Source organism: Condylostylus longicornis, unplaced genomic scaffold (genome assembly GCF_029603195.1).
Source record: "Condylostylus longicornis isolate FDR11 unplaced genomic scaffold, ASM2960319v2 ptg000048l, whole genome shotgun sequence".
NCBI lineage: Eukaryota > Metazoa > Arthropoda > Insecta > Diptera > Dolichopodidae > Condylostylus > Condylostylus longicornis.
Window position 1 is genome coordinate 9,080,775 of NW_026578017.1, and position 22,010 is coordinate 9,102,784.

Consider the following 22,010-nt stretch of genomic DNA (forward strand, 5'->3'; position numbering starts at 1 on the left):
AATTACGTTCAGCATTTAATTTATTTATTTACTTTGCATTTTTGCTTTGTTCACTTTTTTTTTTTTGAAGCCAATCAAATAATGTCTGGAGTTTAATTGAAAAATTCTTTAATTTCTTTAATTGATACAAAAATTTTTGAGTTTAAAAATTTTTTACACATAAATTATTGGGGTTATTTGTCTATAAATCGTTTCCAAAAACTTATAAATTAAGTATTTTAACCCTGCTTTTGTTATAAATATATCTAAGTATGTACATATAAGCAATAAGATTTAAAATTATATAGCCTTCATATATTCAAAACATTATGTATTTTATTTTATCGAAAATTAAAGTGTCATCATTTTCATACCAAATAAATTTTGTTATCTATTCATTGATGCATTGATTAGTCCTGTTACTATATTAATTTAAATAATTTAATGTTAATATTTGAAGATTTACAAAAAAATAATGATTTTATTAAAAAGTTTGAGCTATTATAAACATAATAAAGGTGATTTTGCAAAAATTTTAAGTGTTCGAGTAAAATTTTTAACCAACAATGAAAACATAAATGGTTTCTATTAATATTTTATTAATTAAAGAAAACTGGTCAATATTTATAATAAAAAGGACATGATAAAATCTGATTGATAAAAATTTAAAACTGCTATGATAATAAAAGTTGCATCGAACATTCATTTAGAGTTAAAGTCGTGATTAAATAACTAAAAATTAGACTGAATATTTAATTTACCAAAATTGCTGTAATGTGCCTAAATTGGTCTGCGTAATTAAATTTAATGCAATAATTTGTAGTTAAACTTTACTTTTAAAAAGTCATTCTAACATTGGAATTGAATCTATTTTGCAAATTGAACTAATTTACATCGGATGCTTATTAAAAATTACTCTTTTAAAAAAATTTATTAGTCTGCTGTGAATAAAACAAAAACTATTAATTTGGACTTGAAGTTTTCTGAGATAATATTGAGCTTTTGTTTCAAAACTATTTGAATGAGACTGTTTGAATTTTCAATTATTTAAATTACATGTCTTTTGTAATAGAACAACATTTCTTGTTTTTCTACGATCTTACAATAAATTAAATTATATTTCAACTAATATTCCCCATTTTTATAAATATCTAACTTAAATTTAAAATAAAATTTCATTTCAATATTTATTTCTTATTTAAATCTATATAATAAATTATTAATTTTCATTTTTGTTTAAAAATAAAATTGTTTTATTTTCTTTTCTTTTTCATTTGTCTCAATTTAATAAAATTAAGACTAAATAAGTATATTTTTATTTTTTTTATTTCAATTTTTCAAAAATTAAATAATTTTTTAAAAGTACTAAACAAAATATTAGAACTTTTCATTTTCTATTATAAATACACAAAAAAAAAAACACAAAAAAATCAAAATTTAAAATAATATAAACTAGCTATATTTCCTAAATTAATTTTAATGAAAAAAATTTTTATTTTTAAGTACACAGTAAAATCTAATTTGAAAATTAATTTAAAATATTAAACCAATTTTTTTTTAATAAAAAGAAATATTTTTTTAATACTTATAATAAAATTAAGATGATTATAAGTAGTTGCCACTTTAAAAATAATTAAAATAAATTTACAAAATGTATAAGCTGCTCAAGAGTTATTTCGTGTGTTAAATTTAAACAAAATGCACACGAAAATTAAAAATTTTTATCATGAATATTGTATTTGCATTTTGGAAAACCTATACCAAATTACATATATTTAATTTAAAGTACTTAGTCGATTCAATAAAGTTATGATAATGACAAAATACTCACATTTGAATTATTTTAAATATGATTCGAAAACTAAGTTGTAATTGTCATAAATAAAAGATACATAATTTTTTTTAGAAATTTTTCAACTGTAGGAAAACGAGTAATAACAAAGACAATAAAATAGCTCCTTGTTTTTTTTAAATAAAACCAATTTATAAAATAATTTAAAAAAATTTTCAATTAAAATTTGGCATAAGATAAATAAAGAAATATGTATGTAAATATAATTTTTTAAATAAACCTTGAATTTGGATAGCACTCTGTGAATTATTTCACTACAATTTGAGAATGAAAGGAAAAATGTTTCAACAATTAATTATTGCTTAACAATTTAAAACAGCTTAATAAATTATTGTAAAGAAGTAAACTGATTTTTTTGTCATCGTTTGCAGGATTTAATTGTTTTCTTTAAAAATTTTATTTCGAATTTGAAGAATTTATGAAATATGCATTAATATATTTCAAAAGTTTTAAAATTATCTTATGCTGATAAACAAAAAAAATGAAATTGTACTATTTTTAATTATCTATCAATTTACCTAATTTTATAAGTCTTTGCATTATGAAAGACACCACAAAAATAATAATTTTTTTTTTCTTATTTTAGAAAAAAAAAGGCATTGACACGACCGGCATGTCACACGGCAGCTAAGTTTTTAATACAAATCTTCTTCCATATTATCAACCAAAGTTTTTTTATCGTCATTTTTTGAATAATTATCAAATGATTGTTGTAAAACTTTTGGATCAAAACATGGTGTATCACATATATTCATATTACAACAATCTTCAATAGTTATTTCACATTTTTCTACAGCTGATAAAGGTCTACTTGTTAATGGTGTATTTCCATTAGTACAATTTAAATTTTTACAATTATTACTACTATTATCGACACGTTTTTGTACAACAAACGTTTTACGAATTTTTGGTCTTGGCGGCTTAAAGGTTTTACGTATTGCAAATATAATTAATAAAACTATTGTAAGTGCTAATAATATACTTAAGCATATTATTGCTATAATATATGTATTATAACTACATAAATGTGTTAATTTACTAATGTCATGATCTTCCATTTGATGTTTCTGTTGATTCTGTATAAAATCATGTTTATTTATACGTTTTAAATTTTTATAAATTTCATTTAAGTGTGTTTCAGTATTATTTAATTCATTCATTGTATAACAAATATCATGACATTTAAAGGGTATTTCATAGTTTGGATTATATTTTAATAATGAGCAAAATAATGTACATGTTTCGGTTAAATTTTGTTCGCACCTTTCACCAGTAAATTGTTCATTGCATTCGCATGATGGTTTATTTTCATTAATTTCACAAAAACCATCATTTAAGCAATAGTCAGAACATTTGTATGCCTCACATCGTATACCATAAAAACCTTCATTGCATACACATTCAGGAAAACCCATCGAGGATATTTCACATGTACCATGTACACAATAATTTGTACAATCATCAATTTCACATCGTAATCCAGAAAATCCAACTTTACATATACAAGCATCACTTAAAGGATTATATTCACCTTTATTTAAGCAATATACATGAGGTTTAGCTAGATTTATTGATTTTATTGCTGTTGTACTATTCAATAAAGTAGGTGATGACATGTTTATATGTTCTTTCAATCTATTCTTAATAGTTAATATAATTTCTTTGCATTCTGGTACATTGGTTAATTTCGTTAAAAATCCAGACCTTGATATTATTCCTCTGGGTCTGTCCTTAAAAGAGTAACTCTGTAAAAACAAAAAATATAAATTGTTTTTTTGATATCAAAGTTCGTATTTTTTTTTATAATTATTTATACTAGTAAATGCATAATTCATTTTGAAATAGAACAAAATATAGAAGCTAAACGTACATGATATTTGCGATTTAAAAGTTTAAAAACACTTTCCTTTAATTTTTTTGAAAAATAATTTTATAATACAGCCATTTTCATAAAAACGTAAACAATTTTACTATAAATGTAAAATATTTAAATAGGTTTGAAGATTGTTAGTTAACTTGTCAAAGCAAATGATTTTATTCTTACCTCAATCACTTTTCAAATAACATTCATTCATTATTTAATTAAAGATGATAAGCAAAAATAAAATAAAATAAATAAATAATACGTAATTACTTAATTATGTAACTACAGAAGAAATACTTATTTAATTTGTACTAAAGAGCAAGTAAACATTTTTTAGAATCGAATTTGGCGCTTGCAATTGAAATATTTATAATAAATTTTTAGTTTCTGAATAAATATATATACATAGATATAAATAAAGATTAATAAAAAAATTTTACTCAATAATTTCAAGTATTCCAAAAACTCCAAAATAAATTGTGCCTTGTTTTAATTTTAAAACATATTTTTTAAATTTAAATAAAAGAATAATCGTTAAAAATCAAACAAATGAAAATAAATATTTTTTATTCAATTATTCCGGAGTATTGAATTTAAATTTTTTAATATAAAAGATACTTACTTACTTATATCTTATTACATAACAATCAATTGAAAATATTTTTGTTCTTATTATTATTTTTTAAAGTTATTAAATAATTAATTGTCATATGGCATAATGTTACTTAGTTCTATAGAATGCAAGGCACTGACATATTTCTCTACCGTCTATAAATGGAGCGATGCCGATGACAGCTATTTTCACCTTAAATAAATTTTTATAAGCACTTAATGCAATATTTAATATAAGCACTCATTTTTAATTTTTATTTCTAAATACTTCAAAGATTATTTTTCCATGTGGCGCTTGTGATAACATTGCTGCAAATTATATGAACTTTATCATAATTGATAATTTTGATTTGATTTAAAATGTTGTGTGGAAAAGTTGTGTGGAAATTTTTGGTTCGCACAGTAATTAAGTAAATATATATATAAGTATATATAAAATAAAAGAGTGACTAACATAAATAAGTATAGTGAATTATTTATTTAGTATTTAACAACCAAATGTGTTACTGTTGAGGCATGCTATTATTACACTGTAGTCAGTTGCGTAGCAAGTGTGAGTTTTCTAAAAATTATATAACATGCAATAAATATTTAAATGGACCGACCGGTATAAGTTATAAAAGAAGATCTTAAATATTGCGGTTACTGTTACTTAGAATATAAGTTAAAGCACTGGCATATTTATATATGGAAATTTGAATTCATATTTCAATTAAGTTTCCATTTTAACTAATTATATACTACCATTTTATCTATTTATTAATTTCGTATATTTTAGTTTTATGTAAGCTCATAATATGTTGTATATTTAATTAACACATTTTTGATTTGAACAAAGAAAAAATTAACACCCAACCACATAATAACACATTAAAACAAAAATAATTTTTTTTAGTTTATTATTAAAAATGCATTAACTTTGGAACGAAAAACTTGTTTTCCATCCGAGTATAAAAAGGTAATGCAAATAGAAAATTTTTGAAAATCACTTAAGTTATTGAAAATTTTCAACTTTCGCAATAGCTAATCGCTTTTCAATTTCACTTAAAAGTATAAACAATTAATTAAAATAAATTAAATAAGTTTATTATTAACTATGAAACAAGTATTGTTCGTTTTGTTTTTAATATTTTTCTATTCAAATAATTGCAAGGCCGTAAAAAACGATTTTCATGGTAATTGCACTCAATTGAATGAAATATTTCAAGATTTCCGAAATGTAACACCTTTTCGTACAATACTAGTTTTTTCATCATTCAATTATAAAATTCCTTGTTTAATTCCGAATATTCCGACAACAGCTAAAATTTTAATAACAAAATTTAATATTAATTATAAAATTCGTTTATTTTTTAATAAAAATCATATTGGAATTATATTTTTAAATCATAAATATGATAGCATATTAATTGCTGTTAACGAAATATTACAAATGGTACATGAAACAAAATTATTTATTATATTTTATTATAAAATAAATTCGTATGAAGATGACATTTTATGGATATTTAATTGGGCATGGAATAATTATTTTCTAAATATTGTTGTCGTATTTTGGTATAACAACAATTCAAATTCCATGAATATTTTAAGTTATAATCCTTTTCCAAAATTAAAGATTGAAAATTTAACAGAATATAAAGGAAATAATATAAAATTAAATGAATATTTTGAAATAAAATTAAAAAATTTGAATGGCTATAAAATTAAAACTGTTTTTCGTAACGATCCTCCATTTATAATGTATAAAAAAAATAGTAATGTTAACAGTAAGGTGCTTGTTGGTGGATTAAGTTACAGAATTTTCAAAGGTAAGCAAATAAAGAATCAAATAAAATAAAATGGCAAAAAAATATTTGTACGGGCTCGACTTCCAGTTAAATATTAATTAATTGATGTCGGACACAAGATCACGTAAATACAGAAAAAATTTAATTTGCAGATTTGTCTTTAAAGAAAAATAAAAATTAATTTACTTAAGTACTTACTTTTTATTTTGCTTTCTTATCAGAAACATTAGTAAATACATAAAAAAACATTCATGAAAAAAGAAAAGTGGGTATTTCGCGCTTAATATTTTTATTTACCTTTAAAAAATATTTACCCCTGCTGTATTTGAAAAAATGAAAATATTATGTCATTAATATTCTATTTTTAATACGCAGTACATCACATATTAATAACATGAAACTAAAATTTAATATTAAATATTTATCTTTTTCCAACTATAGTGTAGTAAATGATAAACAAATTTTCTGATAAGAAAAACGTGAAGAGATAAATGTAAGTATCGGTTCTGCATAAAGTACAAAGTTTTCGAAGTATATACATAGAATCTTGATAAGTTGTTATTAATTATTCAGTTCTCATGAATTCTTTTTCTTGGATTGATTATTTTTAATTGAAAATTTATAAACACTAATGTTATACTAAAGCTTGATTGGTATAGAATTTTGCTTAATAAATTTGTTAAGAAACTTAAATAAGATGGTAGGTAAGTACATACTTATTTACTTTTTGTAAATTTTTAAGCCAAATTTCTAAAAAAGTAAACGTTAAAAATTGTTATACATATGTATGTATAACAATTGGTCAAATTTCGTGAAATAACTGGTAAAGCATAACAAAATATAAATTTGAAAATTGTATTATAAATTATTTTGAATATAGTCTTTAATTAGTTAGTATATTTTTTAGATAGTTGACCTCGAAATATTTTAAAAGTATTTTCGAAAAAACTTGCTCAAAGAGTTGCATAAAAAGCGAAAAGATTACATTTCGTTTGGTAAAAGTTCAAAAAACATGTTGTAAAGTACAAAAATAGATAATTTGAGGAATATTTTTAGAAATTTTCATAGAAAATATTTGCCAAAAAAACATTTGCTTTTGTTTTAGTACCTACCTACAAATCTATCATAGCTTATTTTATTTGACAACAAAAAATGCAGAGCTAAAATAATTGTTTTTGAATAACAAGTGATTTTTTAAAATGTTTGATGATTTATCATTAACATTATGATGTTCTTCTCACATAATAGTTATTTAAATAAGCAAGCACAATAGTTCAAAAATTGATTCATATGCTTGCGAAATATATTCTAATTAAAGTTAAGAAGTGCAACTAAATTTGTATAATTAAAGAAATTCAATTCGTTAAATTATGGTGTTTTCTTTTTATATTTTCAGAATTCTGTAAATATCATAATGCAAATTTGATTGGAGTAAAAAATCTCAGCTACAGATATGATGAACCATTTGATTATATTAAAACTCGTACTGTAGACCTCTTTTTTGAACTTTCATCAAAATCTTCGACAGAAGTTTCATATACATTATCTACATCTGTAACACATATTGATGTTTTGGTGCCATTTGCAAAAGAATTTGGAAAATATTATTATTTTCTTTGGCCATTTAATATAATTAAAGTAAAATATTTATTACCTGGATTATTTTATGCAACAATTATTGATCTAATTATCACTTATTTTCAATATAAAAAAATTGATATAAGTAAATCATTTATAAAAACAATAAGTGATTTTATTTTAATTCCATTTTGGCAACGAACAAAAAAATTAACTTTTTGTGGAACACTAGTATTTATACAATTGTATATTTTGGCTTGGATATTAACAAATATTTATGTAGCGTTATTTACAAGTTCTTTAGTAACACCATTATATGAGCGTCAGATTGAAACAGTTGACGACATGATTGAAGCTGACTTAAAAATTTTAACAAGTTCAACTAAGTTATGGTCAAGAGATCCAACAGTAACGGAACAATTTAAACAACTTTTACTAACAGTTGATAATAAAGTTCTTTTAAAAAATATGGAAAAATTTAACGCAAGATATGGTTATACAATAATATCAGAAAAAACGAATTTTTTTCTAGCCCAACAAAGTCGATTATCACGGCCATTACTTAGAAAAGCTATTGAAATTTTTCCAACTCTAACAGCATTTCCATTGCATTTGGATAGTCCGTTTATTCAACCGTTAGACGCGTTTCTAATGAATTTGTTTCAGTCTGGAATCATAGCGAAATGGGAAAGCTTTGATATTACAGCTGAAGCTATTAAAATGAATGCATTTACTTATTTTAAAGAACCTGATCATGATATGGGAGATTTAAAATTGAATCATTTTTATTTTCCAATTTGCTTTCTAATTTCAGGAAATTTATTAGCCACAATAGTTTTCATATTTGAAATTTACATAGGACAAATAAGGAAACGTAAAAGTAGTAGGAGTGTTGAAGTTAAAATAAATGAAAAAACCTTAATTAATTGTAAAAATCTCAATAAAAAATCGTTTTATGAATCGAACAATTCATAGTAGTTGGTACACCACATCAAGAGGGCTTAATATAGCTGCAACATACCTACGCACCTTCAAATTTCATCACGTAACTCATTTAAGTTTTTTATTTATTATTTAATATATGTATTTATTGATGGAAATTGTTTGCCACAATTTTGGCTTTGACTAAGACATTGTTTTGAATATAGTTGCATATACATATGTGAGAAAAATGAATCCTATATACTTAGGGTAAATAAATAAAATTAAAAATAATTTCATTTTTTCATTTAGCTTTCATTTCTCATGCTTTACTTTTTTATTACACTTGAATGCCCTGATAAAATTGAACTTTGCATTGAAGGAAATAAGGAAACTTTGTATAACAGAAAAATAATTTCTCCAAGTAGTAGAATAGACAGATTTATTGTTTTACCAATAATTTGTCTTTCGCCAAGCATAAATCTGAGTTCAATAATAAAATAAATATCAGAACAAGGACGGTGAATTAAACTGCTATCATAAACGTATTTTTATCAAAATGAATACTTATAGTGAAAGTTTAAGTTCATTTAAATGTTTAGTTCACGAAATTTTAGGCAAATTAAAATGAACAAGTACTTTAACTTACCTTTCCTGGTTCAGTATCGTTTCCAGCAGTTTTTGATATGTTCCACACTGCTTCATTAATTAAGTCTGTCCAAAAAATATGACTTTTTGTAACAGTTAAGTCATATGGTTCACTATGTAATCCTTCATAAACTGTTTTACGGTCAGTACCATCCAAATTCGAACTTTCTACAGCATAGTGTATACCCGGTAAATTAACAACCCAAAAAATTCGTTTTGAATATTGGTCGGTCACGATACCACGAGGTTGAAATAAATTTTTATTTATCAAAATTTCACTGTTTCGATAGTTGCTGTTTAATGCAATTCTCTGTATGGACGGATTTCTTATGTTGCTGTTAGACCAATATAACATACGGTTACATATATCTATTGTAATGCCTTCTGGTATGGAGTCATTACTTAAGTTTAAATATATTTCTGGTCCAATAGACCGATTTTCAGCTAAGGAACTTGTATATAATCGATAAATTTTTTTATTACTTTTATCAGTCCAATATAAATATCTATCATAAGGATCGTATGTTATACCACCAATTGTTTCATTTTTAATTCTTGCTACAATTTTTTCTATTATTTCAATTTTAGTTTCACCATTTATGATTCCACTTAATTGGGCGCTATTGCTACTTATACCGTTAATATTATTAGGTAATTTTAGCGAAAATATGCTTCCATTATTATGATTTTGATCACTAAAGTATAATTTTTCCTCAATTTCATCAAATGCTAGTCCCGATAATTTAGTAAACTGATGGGCAGCTGAAGATACTTCATTCCAATCCTTATCAAAGAAAATTATTTTATTTTCAGCTGTAGCTGCAAAATCCCATAATGACATAACACTACTTTTATCAATGCAAAATATTAAAATTATGAACAACTTAAGACTTTTATAACACATTTTATCTATAATTTTATGTAAATTAATTTTGAACTATGTACCGGCTAGATAAAAACTTCACACTTTCATAAATTTTTAACGTAAATTAGTTTATGCCATAAAAGGGCTACGTGACTTTTTGCGATCTTAATTTTTTTTCTTTTTTTTTTTCTCTTTTTTTTTACCAGTGCGATATTCCGACAACACAAATATTCATCCAACGTTCTGGACACGCGATGACAGACTCAGAGTTTAATCTGCTTACAATGTGATTTTTATTTGACAAATGACAATTTACATACGTATATACTAATTAAAAAATAATACGTTTGCACGATTGCCAGCTTTCTTTACTTGTTATAGATTTACTGCATTCTGAAAGATTACATTGAATTTTAAATCTTCTTCAAAAAATTTTTAAAGTTAATATAAATGAATATGAAAAATTAATATAATTTAAAGCTACTGAATTCGCATATGACAAAATAACAACAGAAATGAAACAAACAAGAAATCTGCCGCAAAGCAAAATATAATTCTCCAACAGTCACCTATATCACTTTTATTGTAAAAACGCATTATAATTGACATAATAAGTTGAGCTGAATAAGTTGTTAATAATAAGTTGACATAAAAAATGTAAATAAAATAGGTTGGTAAATTATAACGAATAAATATCACAGCAACGGGGTTTTTAAGATTGACATTTGCAGGGATACCTTTTTTCTTGCTTACCAAAATGCAAATGAAAAGCAGATTCGGAGCTTAGGAAATAATTTTATTTACCGAAAAATGCTAAGTAGAATACAAACTTGTTAAAAATCTTGCATTTAGATAGATGCCTATATTCATCAGCAATGTTTTTGTTTCAGTAGGTTTGTAGCTACTAGCTAGAGTGATACAAGTTCGTTTTGTTGAACAAAAAAGAAATTTTATGACTTTAAACTAGCTTAATTTTAAATTTGAATTACTCACTCCATTAATTTTTGTTTAGCACAAACTGTATACAAAAAAAAACACAAATTAGTGCTCAACATAATCGCTACTTGTGCTGACACAAACTATTCCAATTGTCAATTACCGACACTTTTCATTCCAGTAATAAAATTTTTGACAAAAATCAACAAGAAAATGAAAATAATAAATTGGTGATGCGATTAATTAATTAATAACAAACGAATTTTAGGATACAATAAATAAATCCAAAATTAAATATGTCTAGGATACAAGAAAAAGTAATAGGTAAAATTAATGCTGAAATTGGTGATGATATTAAAAACCTACATAAAGCCAAATATTTAATTGAGAGCTACCACACACTTTTTAAAGACATTGAAGGAAAAGTAATTTGTTCATTCAAAAATTTTTTCAATTCATAATATATTAATTTTCTAGTTAAACCTTGATAATGAATCTTACACTTCTGTTACTAAATCAGCTTGGAAGCAAACTCAGCATACTATAGAAGCAATAGATTTCGAACTGGCGAAAATTGATCAATTCGATAAGAAATTATCTACTAAAATAAATGATTGCAATGTAGTGATAAAAGAAGTAAAGCCATATTTAGAAAATATAAAGAATTTACAACAGTTTATTGAGTATTTGCGAATAATACAAGACATACAAGAAATAAAGTAAGTTTAAATTGAACTTGTGACGTAGTTTTGTAACAAATGGTACATTTCAGTAACGCACTCGGTGTAGCTATTAACGGTAGAGATGAAACAAAAATGGTGGCCTTATTTCTGTCCCTTGGTGGTGAGCACAGTTCAGCTAATAGTATTGTGGGTCGGCTAGAAAATATTGAAGCGCGGTTTTTAAAAGCATATGCTATTAAATCTAGCGTTTATTGGTATAACATTTTGAAAGAAAAGTTTTCAAATGATTTTGAAACTACTTTAAAAGCAATCAAATGGCCGCCTCAACAGCAAGTTATTGAAACATTTTCACCGTCCAAGGAAAATATGGAAAAACTTACTTTGTTAGCTGAATATTTATTTCTTGTGAGTTATAAGTTAAATTAAATTTAAACTAATGTTATATATAAAGTAATATATTTTTGTTTTTGGGCTTAGATGAAATCTCCAGAAGAAGATGGTTCAACGAATTTTGTAACGATTATTCCATCGATTGTTTGTCCTCCAATAAGTATTCCAACAGAATTGTTGCTTCGACCATTTAGGCAAAGGTAAGCAATTTTAGATATATTTTTCAAAAATTGTTTCTAATTTTTTAAAACAAACTAAGGTTTTTTTATCATTTTACTGGTACAAGACAAACAAATCGCCTTGACAAACCTGAATGGTATTTCACACAAGTATTAAATTGGGCTAAAGAAAATCATTTATTTGTCGGCAAACATTTTCAGTCAGCTGCAATTAAAGCTGGTCATGAAAATTACAATGTGCGAGTAAGAGTTTACAAAATTTAAATTTACCTTTTTAAAAATAGTTTACGATTAAATTTTAGTTAGAGTTTATTAGAGGTTTAGTACAATTGACTATTGAAAAACTGGGATACGATATAGCAGATATTTGTCAAGATGAAACATTATTTGCACATTTATTGGATGAAACACTAGCTTTTGAAATAGAGTTAAGAGAGACATTGGGGTATTTTTTAAATTTTTGCACCTTTTTTTTTATAGTTCATGCAAATTTTATGTGTTTTCTAGATATCCTACTAGTTTTCCAAGTGCTTTAAATGTAATTACTCAACCGCAATATTTAATTAAATGGATTTCGATTGAGGAAAGATGTATGTTTAGGAATGTAAATATTTTAAAAAATGTATTAAAAACGTTTTTCATTTTAGTTTGTACAGATAAAATGGATTGCGTATTACAAGGAGATTCACCGTGGATGCTAATAGATTCTAGTAATATGGAAGAATTGAAAATTCCTAAATGTGCTGATCAATTTATTAGATTACTAGATTCTATTAAAGACCGATATAGTGCTCTCACACAGCCGGGTCACCAATTACAGTTTTTAAATTTACAACTAGAACTCATTGATAACTTTCGTCTTCGTTTAGTTCAATTATATGGTAGTGGTGCTGTTGGTACAACAAGTATTCTAAACGCAATTAACTATATTAACGCAGTGTTGAAAGAGTGGGGCGAAAACGTCGTATGATACAACTATCTTTCAAATGTTTATGTATTAATTTTTTAATTGTTTTAGCATTATTTACATTTACATGCAGCATTGGTTGGACCAAATGTTAATGAAATCAATTCGGTTTTCGAACAAGCTTCAGAAGAGCTTGAGCATTGGCAAGAAAATTTACTTAGAGATTTATCAGAAAAAATTGTTGGAGAAATAAAAGCAAAATCTATGCATTATAGACATGATAATTGGTCATTGCTTCCCGAACAAAATACTAAAGAACCTTTTATGTTATCTTCCAGTGCTAGTGATATGTTCCATGTAAAATATTATTTTCGTATTATCAAAATAGTTTTTAATATTTTTTTTTTAATATTTTAGGTAATGATGATAAATTTACATAATTTAGAGAAAGATTTATCATTGAATTTATTTAATTCGGCTATACGCTTAATCTCCCAACAACTGGACGAGTTCTTTTTAGACAGCATGGTAATGAATACAAAATTTTCAGTTGGCGGGGCTGCTCAATTTCAGTTTGATATGACACGAAATCTTTTCGCATTGTTTGGTCAATATTCAAGAAGATCCGATTTGCTCTTTAAAAGGTTAATATTCTCTCATAATAACGATGTAAATATTATTTTTTTTTAAGTATTATTATAATTTTTTCTAATTACAGAGTACATGATGTATGTTTATTATTGACGACATCAGTTGGTAGTACTTTATTATTGTACCAAACATTAAAACAAGATGTAACTCCTGAACACAAGCAGAAAGCTTTAAAAGAATTTGGTATTTTATTCCTTAAACCAGATGTGTGCATTGATATATTAGAGCGACGGAAAGATATTAGAATATGTTAAATATTTGCTTAAATATATTGTTAATTTGTTAAATTTATGAAAAAGGGAGAATATTTTAATTATTATACAAATATGAAGTCAAAATAGGAGCTACGAAGATGTAATTTTGATTTATTTTAAAGCTGAATCCTCGAGAACGTAAAATTAGATATATAGGTAGATAACTAAAAATTACTAGAAATAATGTGGTGCATAGAAAATAAAACAATTGACAGTGTTTAAAAAATTTTTACCTTATCTAGGAAATGTAATAAAATTGTAAATAACTTATTCTAATGAAAGAGTGAATGCTGTTTTAATTATTAGACGAATTTCATAAAGGGCTAAAAAAAACGAATGTTAGAAAATCGTTAAAGCGGTAGAAAGGACTTTTAGTAAAATAAGCAATTGCATAGATTTATGGCTTCATACAATTATTCATATGCACAACTGGGCGTTAGATATCCCACAGGTATAGGATTTTTGTATGTTACACAAGTCTTTTTAGTTTCTCTATCTTTCCCCCTACGGGAGGCAGATTTCAAAAATTTTTTATGTGTACCACATAATTATGTACATATATAATTGTATACCATCTTCGAATTCTCGAAAACTCACGAAAACTTAAAATTGGGTATTTACAACTTTCTCTTCATAGATATGAATTATGCATTGTTCACCGCTTTGTTTTAATGAAAAAAGTGACGATAAGCGACTATTTCTTAGCAGAAGTGTGCAATAAATAAACGTTGTAATGTATTAAAAGTTCTATAATTTGTGAAACATATCCTAAACAAGGAAACTTTGTGATGAATGTGATAGAGTAAAGGTTACTTAATTTAAAAGCGTTATAATTTTCGAAATACACAAGAATGTAGATAGCTTGTGGAAAAATAAAGCAGATTGCTAAATGAATTAAAGCTGTTAAATAAAACGTGGCTTGAACTACTAAGCAAATATGTACCTACATGTAATAAAATAGAATCAAAAGTCTTGTTTAATAAGCTTGGAGGACAAATTAAAAAAAAAATTACAACCTATGAAATTTTGTCTTAAAAAAAAATTGTTTTTGAAGTTACAACAGATGAAAAATAATTTTTATACCACTATATTAAGCTCCAAGTGTTATTTTAAGCTCTTTTAAAATTTTTTTCCCTAAGACTTTGTTTAGTGATATCAATAACAAAATCTATTAATTTTTTGTTTAGTTTCAAAGGGTTCTTTTATTTAAGTGTAGTAATTTTATAGCTTTTTATGAATACACGTTAACTGAGATTTTACATCTTATTCCCTGTTAAAAGTATTGACACCACTATCTTTTATTTTTTGTAAACACTACTATAGCAAATACTTCTTCAAAAATTAATTTCCGGAAATTATTTTTCGAAACTTAATAGTAAAACTTTTGCTAAAATATTAAATGAAAAATGCATATGTATTATATTACATATATAAATAGAAATCAAAATTTATTTTTCTTACAAATTTTATTTTTTTAAACAAAATCATACGTTGAACAGTAAAAAAAGTTTCTAATATAAATAATAAACATGATATATATTTTAAATACATATTTTACACTTTCTTACAACGTTTTAAAAACATTTATTATATAACTTTTATACGTAGTTAATATTTTGTTAAGTGATTTTTTTTTTGAGTAACTTGTTAAATGCAAATTTTACCCTATTTTTTCCTCTTTTTTAATGTATATAAATATTTTATATCTATCTTAAATATAATATTAAAAAGCTGTGAGCAATTAGACATCAAAATTTATTATTCAAAATTAAAATGCATTTTGAATATTATTAGTTGACAAAAACTAAAAAACATTGTATAATTTCAAATCTAACATTTGACTTTAAATAAATAATTTTTGTTCTAAACCAGGAGGATCACTGTCAAATACAGTTTTCTTTCTCTTTATCTAAATGTCATCAACATAATGGCCTTGCACTGGTGATGAGTGATGATATCGTCTTCTTTGAGAAAAATCTTCATTATCTTCATTAAGTTGAGTTGGTGATACATTTGGATTATAAGTAGGTGTCACCACTACTTGCTCGTAATCAGTCATACGTTTTCTAAAAAATTTAAAATCATTAATTTAACCAGCAATTCAAAATTTTTGTTTGTGTATTACCCAAAACAACGAAAAATAACATTTTTTAACCAAACAAAAAATCGAAATTCTGAAGTTAACCCAGGTTTAACAGCTGGATTAGCTGTTCCCACATAAAACCAAATGATGAAAACGATTAATATACATATGCATGCATATATCCAGTTAACTAACATCATAATTAAAATTTTGGTCATCGCCTGTGATAAAATAGAGAACAATGAATGTAATTTTATCATGTATGTATGTATTATTTTTAAAATTTAATAAACATACCCCAATCAAGGAAGCCCAACGATTACAAAATCCTGAATACCAATTTTTAGTTTTCGAATGAATTGGGGCTCGAATGGGTGCAATCGGTTCTTCTTCACCTGTACCGACGCTTGTTTGATCTTCCAAACTTGTAACACTTCCATTATTTGTACTATTTGTTCCATCTCGGAAAAATACTGCATCGATGTTACTATTCACACTATTGCTTGTCGGAATAATTGGAGCCGCTACAGAAGAGCTTTGATCAGTCTGATTTAATATTTGATTTTGAAAAGAAGGCACATGTTGTGGTGAATTTTTTGGACTCTATATTTTAAGTTGGTTTAATATTTATTTTACATATAAAAATCAATGCAACGGTAAATTACATACCTGTAAATTTTTGTGTCTTGTTCTTTCTGGAAACAAATGATCCAAGTCGTTATCGTCTTGAACCGCTCCATATCTACGATTTTCATATAAGGGACTTTGAGCTTGAATACGAAATCTTTCTTCTCTTCTTTCCTGTATATCAAAAGTTTGCGCTAATGCAAAATATGCGTAATCAATGCAGGCATATGTTAACAAAAATGGCATTGTTACAATTGGGGCTAAGAAATTTATATCACCTACGATGATAAATGTTATTGTTATTGTAGCAACAACCGCCATCGAATATAATGGAACTTTATTGGGCCCTCGCTTAAATTAAACAATTTATTTTTAATAGTATATTAATAGTATTTAAGGTAATGAATGTTACCCCTTTTCCTAAAATTTCAATTCCTGGTATCACATTTTCATTTGCAATGCTTTGCAAAACTCTTGGCGTTCCATACATAGCACCTAAACAACTAGACATGCTAGAAACATAAATACCTGCTAAAAGTAAAAATTGTACTGCAGAAACTTTCACAGCAATCATAAAATCAGTATAAAGGATATCTCGACGACATGTAGCACCCAAAAATAAAATAAAGACTAGATACAAAAATGTCCTGAAATAAAATGTATAAAATATAGGCGAGCTATTCCATATTCCGATTAGTTTTCTTTAACTTACGAAGTCCCAAATGCCGCCAAAGTTCCGTTGGGAATGTCAGTCGATGGTGCACGTAAATCACCGCTCATATTTATACCTGACAAAACTCCGGTAACAGTGGGAAAAAATACCCCAAATACTGTAAACCAAGAGTAACCTTGTTCATATTTTTGAAATAAATTTTCTACAAAATTATTGCTTATCCATCCATCAAAACCATGAGCTGTAAGAATATGCGAAAATAAAGAATTTATTTTGTTAAAAGAATTGTTAGAACAAAAATATGTGGAATGTTCTTGCCTCTATCTTCTCCAACAAAACTTCCGACCATAAAGTCTAATGCTGACAATAGTAATATAATAAGTAAAGCAAATTGCAATTTTACTACCCATTTCACACCAGCAACATTAATTACTCCTAATAAGAGGACAGCTGAAGCTGCAAATCCTCTTATTACCCATTTGTTACCATCCATGTTTACAAGACCTGCCATAGATTCCCCAAAGCCCATTACATTTAGAGCGCAACCAACAGCTTGACCAAAGCAATAAATTAACCCAAGTGATCCTCCAAATCTAGATCCCATGGTATGGGCAATCAAAAAGTATACTCCACCACTTTCGACTCGACATCTTTCACATATTCCAACAGCCGATAAAATTGATATTAACGCTACACCTACTGTACATATAATTAGCAAAACTGCATTTATTATTCCAGCTTGGGCAACAATCCATCCCGACCGTAGAAAAACAATCACACTAAGAGTATAATTTTTATAAATAAATTTAAGCAGAATACTTCACATACCCAAAGACATTAATTAAGCAAGACGTGAATACACCATCCCAAGTACCAAATAAGACTGGTTGCGTGATAAAAAAATTTGTTCGCCACCAAGGTTTATCACCTAGAGTTAAAAACAATTATATAAAACACGTAAATTATAAATAAATTTTAAGACCTTGTTCGCCAGCAAAAATTTCATTTGCCCCCGAAGCTTGGTGTCCACCAGCTGCGTATTCATATTCTGCTCCCAAATCTACAAAACCACCAGAGTTTCCCCGTTGACGCCGATGGAAATTTGGTTCATCTTCACTTCCTAACCCAAATCTAAAATTTAGAATTGCGAAAAGTTATAAAATTAAAGAAATAATTTTAAATACGAACCTATTCCAATCAACATTAGAAGTTGGCCGATAATTTGATCTATCATGTTCATTCATTTCTTCTAGTTACCAAATAGTTCTTTTTTAATTTTTATATTAGATTATAAATGATAAGGTAAAATACTTCAGATAATTTTAATTAATGTACGATAGAGCTTTCTTTTGTTTCTTGGTGATATCATCTCATGTTTTTAATTATTTACTGTCTAAAACCTGCAGCAGTTATCTCAATAAATCAAATAATCTATGTTTTTGTATACGTGTTTTCCAATTCTTTAGAAAGTATTAAGTATAATAATTTTGTTGCGTACTTAAATTTATATTAACAGAAAATTTTATTAAATTGTAATGCTATCTTCACAAAATCGCTTGGCAATTGCTTGGTATTTTAATACTTTTAATGTCAGATAACAAACATTGCAATGCAAGCAATATTTTGAGAATATTGACATATTATTTTGACATTAAGTTCATAGTCCTTTCGCAGCTTTGTATTTACAGAGTTTTACTACATATATTACACATGATTTCCAATATGAATTTTCTATTATTAACTTCAACTTTTAAACAACAATTTCTAAATGGAACTTATCTATGACATAAGAAATTAGGTTTGACTTTTTTATTAGCTATTAGGTATTTTTCTCAAATTTCGTAACTTTCAAGTACTACGTTCAAGTTCATTGTTAAATTAAATGTATTAAATGTTTTAGCATAATGATGTATGCCTTGTTTTCTTAATACTCGTAAGATGAAGGTATGTGTTTAAATTTAACTGTTTAAAAGAAGTTATGAATTTAAATTATTTGAAAAAATTTAAAAGAAAATTTCCTAACATTTTTGACTTAAATGAAAAACTCTGTTAGTGTTGATATTTTTGAAGCATTTCTTAATTTAATTTTATTAAATTTAATTAGGAAAAACATTCAAAATTTATTTCAATATTTTTAACAAATATAATATTAAAATAAGGAAAAATTTTATGAAAAAATTCGCATGATATTTCAATAACACTGCTTCGTATATAAAGCAAGAACACTGCTTTATATGCTGCTGAACCTACATATGTACATACATACACATTTATTGTCCTTATAGTGCAACATATTATGTACATTATATTATGTACATTGAGGTCTATTTAAGTAAGCCCATTGCAAATTAATAAAGCTTAAGAGTTTTTTGTTTTTGTTTCCTGCTCACTAACTCAACTTCACTTTTAATATCAACTGAATTTAAATTTTAAGTTAAATTTTCAAATTTATATGATAACTATTATATCGTCTTGAAAGCTTATTGCAAATTTTACTCTAAAAACAAAAAACTTAGAATAAGGCAATAATATCGGAACCAATATTGCTGGTCATAATCATAGATATCTGTCGCTTCGAATTCAAATAACATTTTGTTGAACATAGAGCATTTACCAAAATGCAGATCTAATGTCAATTTGATTTATTCAGCAACACAATTTTAATTGCTGAATAAGTCAAATTGACTTCAGATTTGCATTTTTCTTGACGCTCATAGTGTTCGTTGCGCTTTTTATTTATTTATTTATGTAAGTATTTTTAATACCAAATACTAACATATGTACGAGCAATACTAGCAGGTTTATTCATAGAATATGTATAATGTAATTATGTATTGACATATTGAGGAATAAATTAACCGTTTATACTTATTGTGTATACAATAATAATGTTGATATATGAAATATAAAATAAATATGTTAATCATCTTGTATAAAATATTAAAATTATAGTAAGTTTATTATATAATTATTTTTGTGTAGATTCGTTTTTATTGAACGCAAATACCTATATTAAGTTTCACACGCTCTTTGTACAAAATGTAATATGTAATCACTCTCAGGAGACGTATATCACAGGATGTTGTGTTACCAATTCTGATAAGAATATTTTTGTATACTTATTTGGTTATTAACTATATATGCGTTAATTTAAAAAGGAAAGCACTACACAAAATTTCTACAAATATAATGGAATATAAATTTTGTATGTTTTTATATAATATGTATGTTACTTTGTGTGTGAGTCTAGTGTATGCTTTTTGTAAAAACATATGTAATATTTATATATTTATGCATATGTGTATACATAAACATAAGAAATATAAGAAATTGTAATAAAAAAGGGAAAACCAAAACAACTCAGTTATAATTTTATTACGAGACATTTATTAAAAATTTTACAACAAGTTTCCCATAGTAATAAAAAAACAAAAAAAAAATGTCAAAAAACTATGAGAATAAACATATACATACGTGTAATCATAAATATTATGCTCAATTTCTCAAAATATTATGCGCATGGCGAGCGATTAACAATTTACAAAAATATGAAAAATAATTTGCTCAGGTGAACTGGGTGTATATATATAAAATGTCAATATATGTGTAGTATAGTATATTGTAAACCTAGAAAAGAAAGAGACAAAATTAATTAAATTGCCTCAAGTCGTTTTTATATACTTTAACAAGAATCTCATGAAAGTTTCTGTAATTCTTTTGAATCGTGGGTGCGTATAAAAGTAGTCTATATTTAAAAATAATTGGGGAAATTTTTTTTTATAACTGTTATCGAATAAACATATGCAAAGAGTATGAAAATATTGTATGTTGTTATAAAATAAATAATCATTGTGAAAAATCAATAAAGGAATCAAACGAATTATATCAACTTTGCTTTAAGGGCTCCATTGGTTTCAAATCTTTTTTAAACTTTCTGTTTTAAAAGTATTTATAATTCTTTTAAGATAATATTGTTCACGATTTTCCTGTAATTCAAGATAATGATCCTTATAGAAACCATTTATTCTAATAACTAAACTGTATATATACTTCTTGTTTTTCTTAACGCTATTTCATCTTAAATATTATGAAATTGCATATTTCTAGGAGGAGGACAAATCATAAAGGAAGCATTATAATAAAGTAAACAGGCTTTATAAATCGGAAAGTAAAATTTTATGAATTTTAAGAGGTGATGACGGGGGAGGGGATGAAAACTAAAAATAATTTGCTTTTTTATACTTTAAACTCTCAGAGGCAATGTTTTTTAAGGAATGGGAGATATACTTCTGGCGAATGATGTTCTTTCCAAAAAAATTTACTTGTTTGAAACTTGTAATAAGATAAAAATATTTATATTCTCCATAAATTATAAAAGAAATGCCGGGAAATATGCAAATTTTTCACTTATATAAAATAGATCTTATCGGAAAAAATTATTTATATACATAGGTACATATGTGCATTATGTAGTTTAATGTTTTCAATTTAATTTTGGGAGACACTCTTATAAAGTAT

General features: G+C 25.5%; 3 protein-coding genes across 3 annotated transcripts; 1 reads left to right on the forward strand and 2 right to left on the reverse strand.

Moving 5' to 3' along the window:
* Positions 1–1,784: 1,784 nt before the first annotated feature.
* On the reverse strand, positions 1,785–10,383 carry LOC129610929 (protein cueball). The gene is made up of 2 exons (XM_055523759.1): positions 9,246–10,383; positions 1,785–3,576 (listed from the first exon to the last, which is right to left on the reverse strand). Exons 1-2 carry the CDS (start codon positions 10,146–10,148, stop codon positions 2,467–2,469), a joined length of 2,013 nt encoding a protein of 670 aa, XP_055379734.1. The 5' UTR covers positions 10,149–10,383; the 3' UTR covers positions 1,785–2,466.
* Positions 10,384–11,237: 854 nt separating this feature from the next.
* On the forward strand, positions 11,238–14,387 carry LOC129611038 (RINT1-like protein). Its single transcript, XM_055523950.1, has 11 exons — positions 11,238–11,470; positions 11,523–11,764; positions 11,818–12,133; positions 12,206–12,318; positions 12,378–12,540; positions 12,600–12,742; positions 12,805–12,887; positions 12,945–13,261; positions 13,316–13,561; positions 13,622–13,848; positions 13,923–14,387. Exons 1-11 carry the CDS (start codon positions 11,342–11,344, stop codon positions 14,107–14,109), a joined length of 2,166 nt encoding a protein of 721 aa, XP_055379925.1. The 5' UTR covers positions 11,238–11,341; the 3' UTR covers positions 14,110–14,387.
* Positions 14,388–15,846: 1,459 nt separating this feature from the next.
* On the reverse strand, positions 15,847–19,079 carry LOC129610953 (solute carrier family 12 member 8). Its single transcript, XM_055523797.1, has 10 exons — positions 18,681–19,079; positions 18,475–18,623; positions 18,321–18,420; positions 17,811–18,271; positions 17,532–17,733; positions 17,232–17,466; positions 16,862–17,170; positions 16,490–16,795; positions 16,235–16,413; positions 15,847–16,175 (listed from the first exon to the last, which is right to left on the reverse strand). The coding sequence occupies exons 1-10, from the start codon at positions 18,734–18,736 to the stop codon at positions 16,019–16,021; spliced, it is 2,154 nt and encodes a 717-aa protein (XP_055379772.1). The 5' UTR covers positions 18,737–19,079; the 3' UTR covers positions 15,847–16,018.
* Positions 19,080–22,010: the final 2,931 nt, after the last annotated feature.

Bases quoted from the DNA above. Each gene is read 5' to 3' on its own strand.
- LOC129610929 (XM_055523759.1), bottom strand. From the start codon at position 10,148: ATGTGTTATAAAAGTCTTAAGTTGTTCATAATTTTAATATTTTGCATT. The intron at 3,577-9,245 runs GTAAGTTAAAGT...TTGTTTTTACAG, and splicing joins ACGATACTGAACCAGGAAAG to AGTTACTCTTTTAAGGACAG.
- LOC129611038 (XM_055523950.1), top strand. From the start codon at position 11,342: ATGTCTAGGATACAAGAAAAAGTAATAGGTAAAATTAATGCTGAAATT. The intron at 12,319-12,377 runs GTAAGCAATTTT...AAACAAACTAAG, and splicing joins CTTCGACCATTTAGGCAAAG to GTTTTTTTATCATTTTACTG. The intron at 13,262-13,315 runs GTATGATACAAC...TAATTGTTTTAG, and splicing joins AAGAGTGGGGCGAAAACGTC to CATTATTTACATTTACATGC.
- LOC129610953 (XM_055523797.1), bottom strand. From the start codon at position 18,736: ATGAATGAACATGATAGATCAAATTATCGGCCAACTTCTAATGTTGAT. The intron at 18,624-18,680 runs GTTCGTATTTAA...TCTAAATTTTAG, and splicing joins TCTAATGTTGATTGGAATAG to ATTTGGGTTAGGAAGTGAAG. The intron at 17,467-17,531 runs GTAAGTTAAAGA...ATTTTATTTCAG, and splicing joins TTGGCGGCATTTGGGACTTC to GACATTTTTGTATCTAGTCT.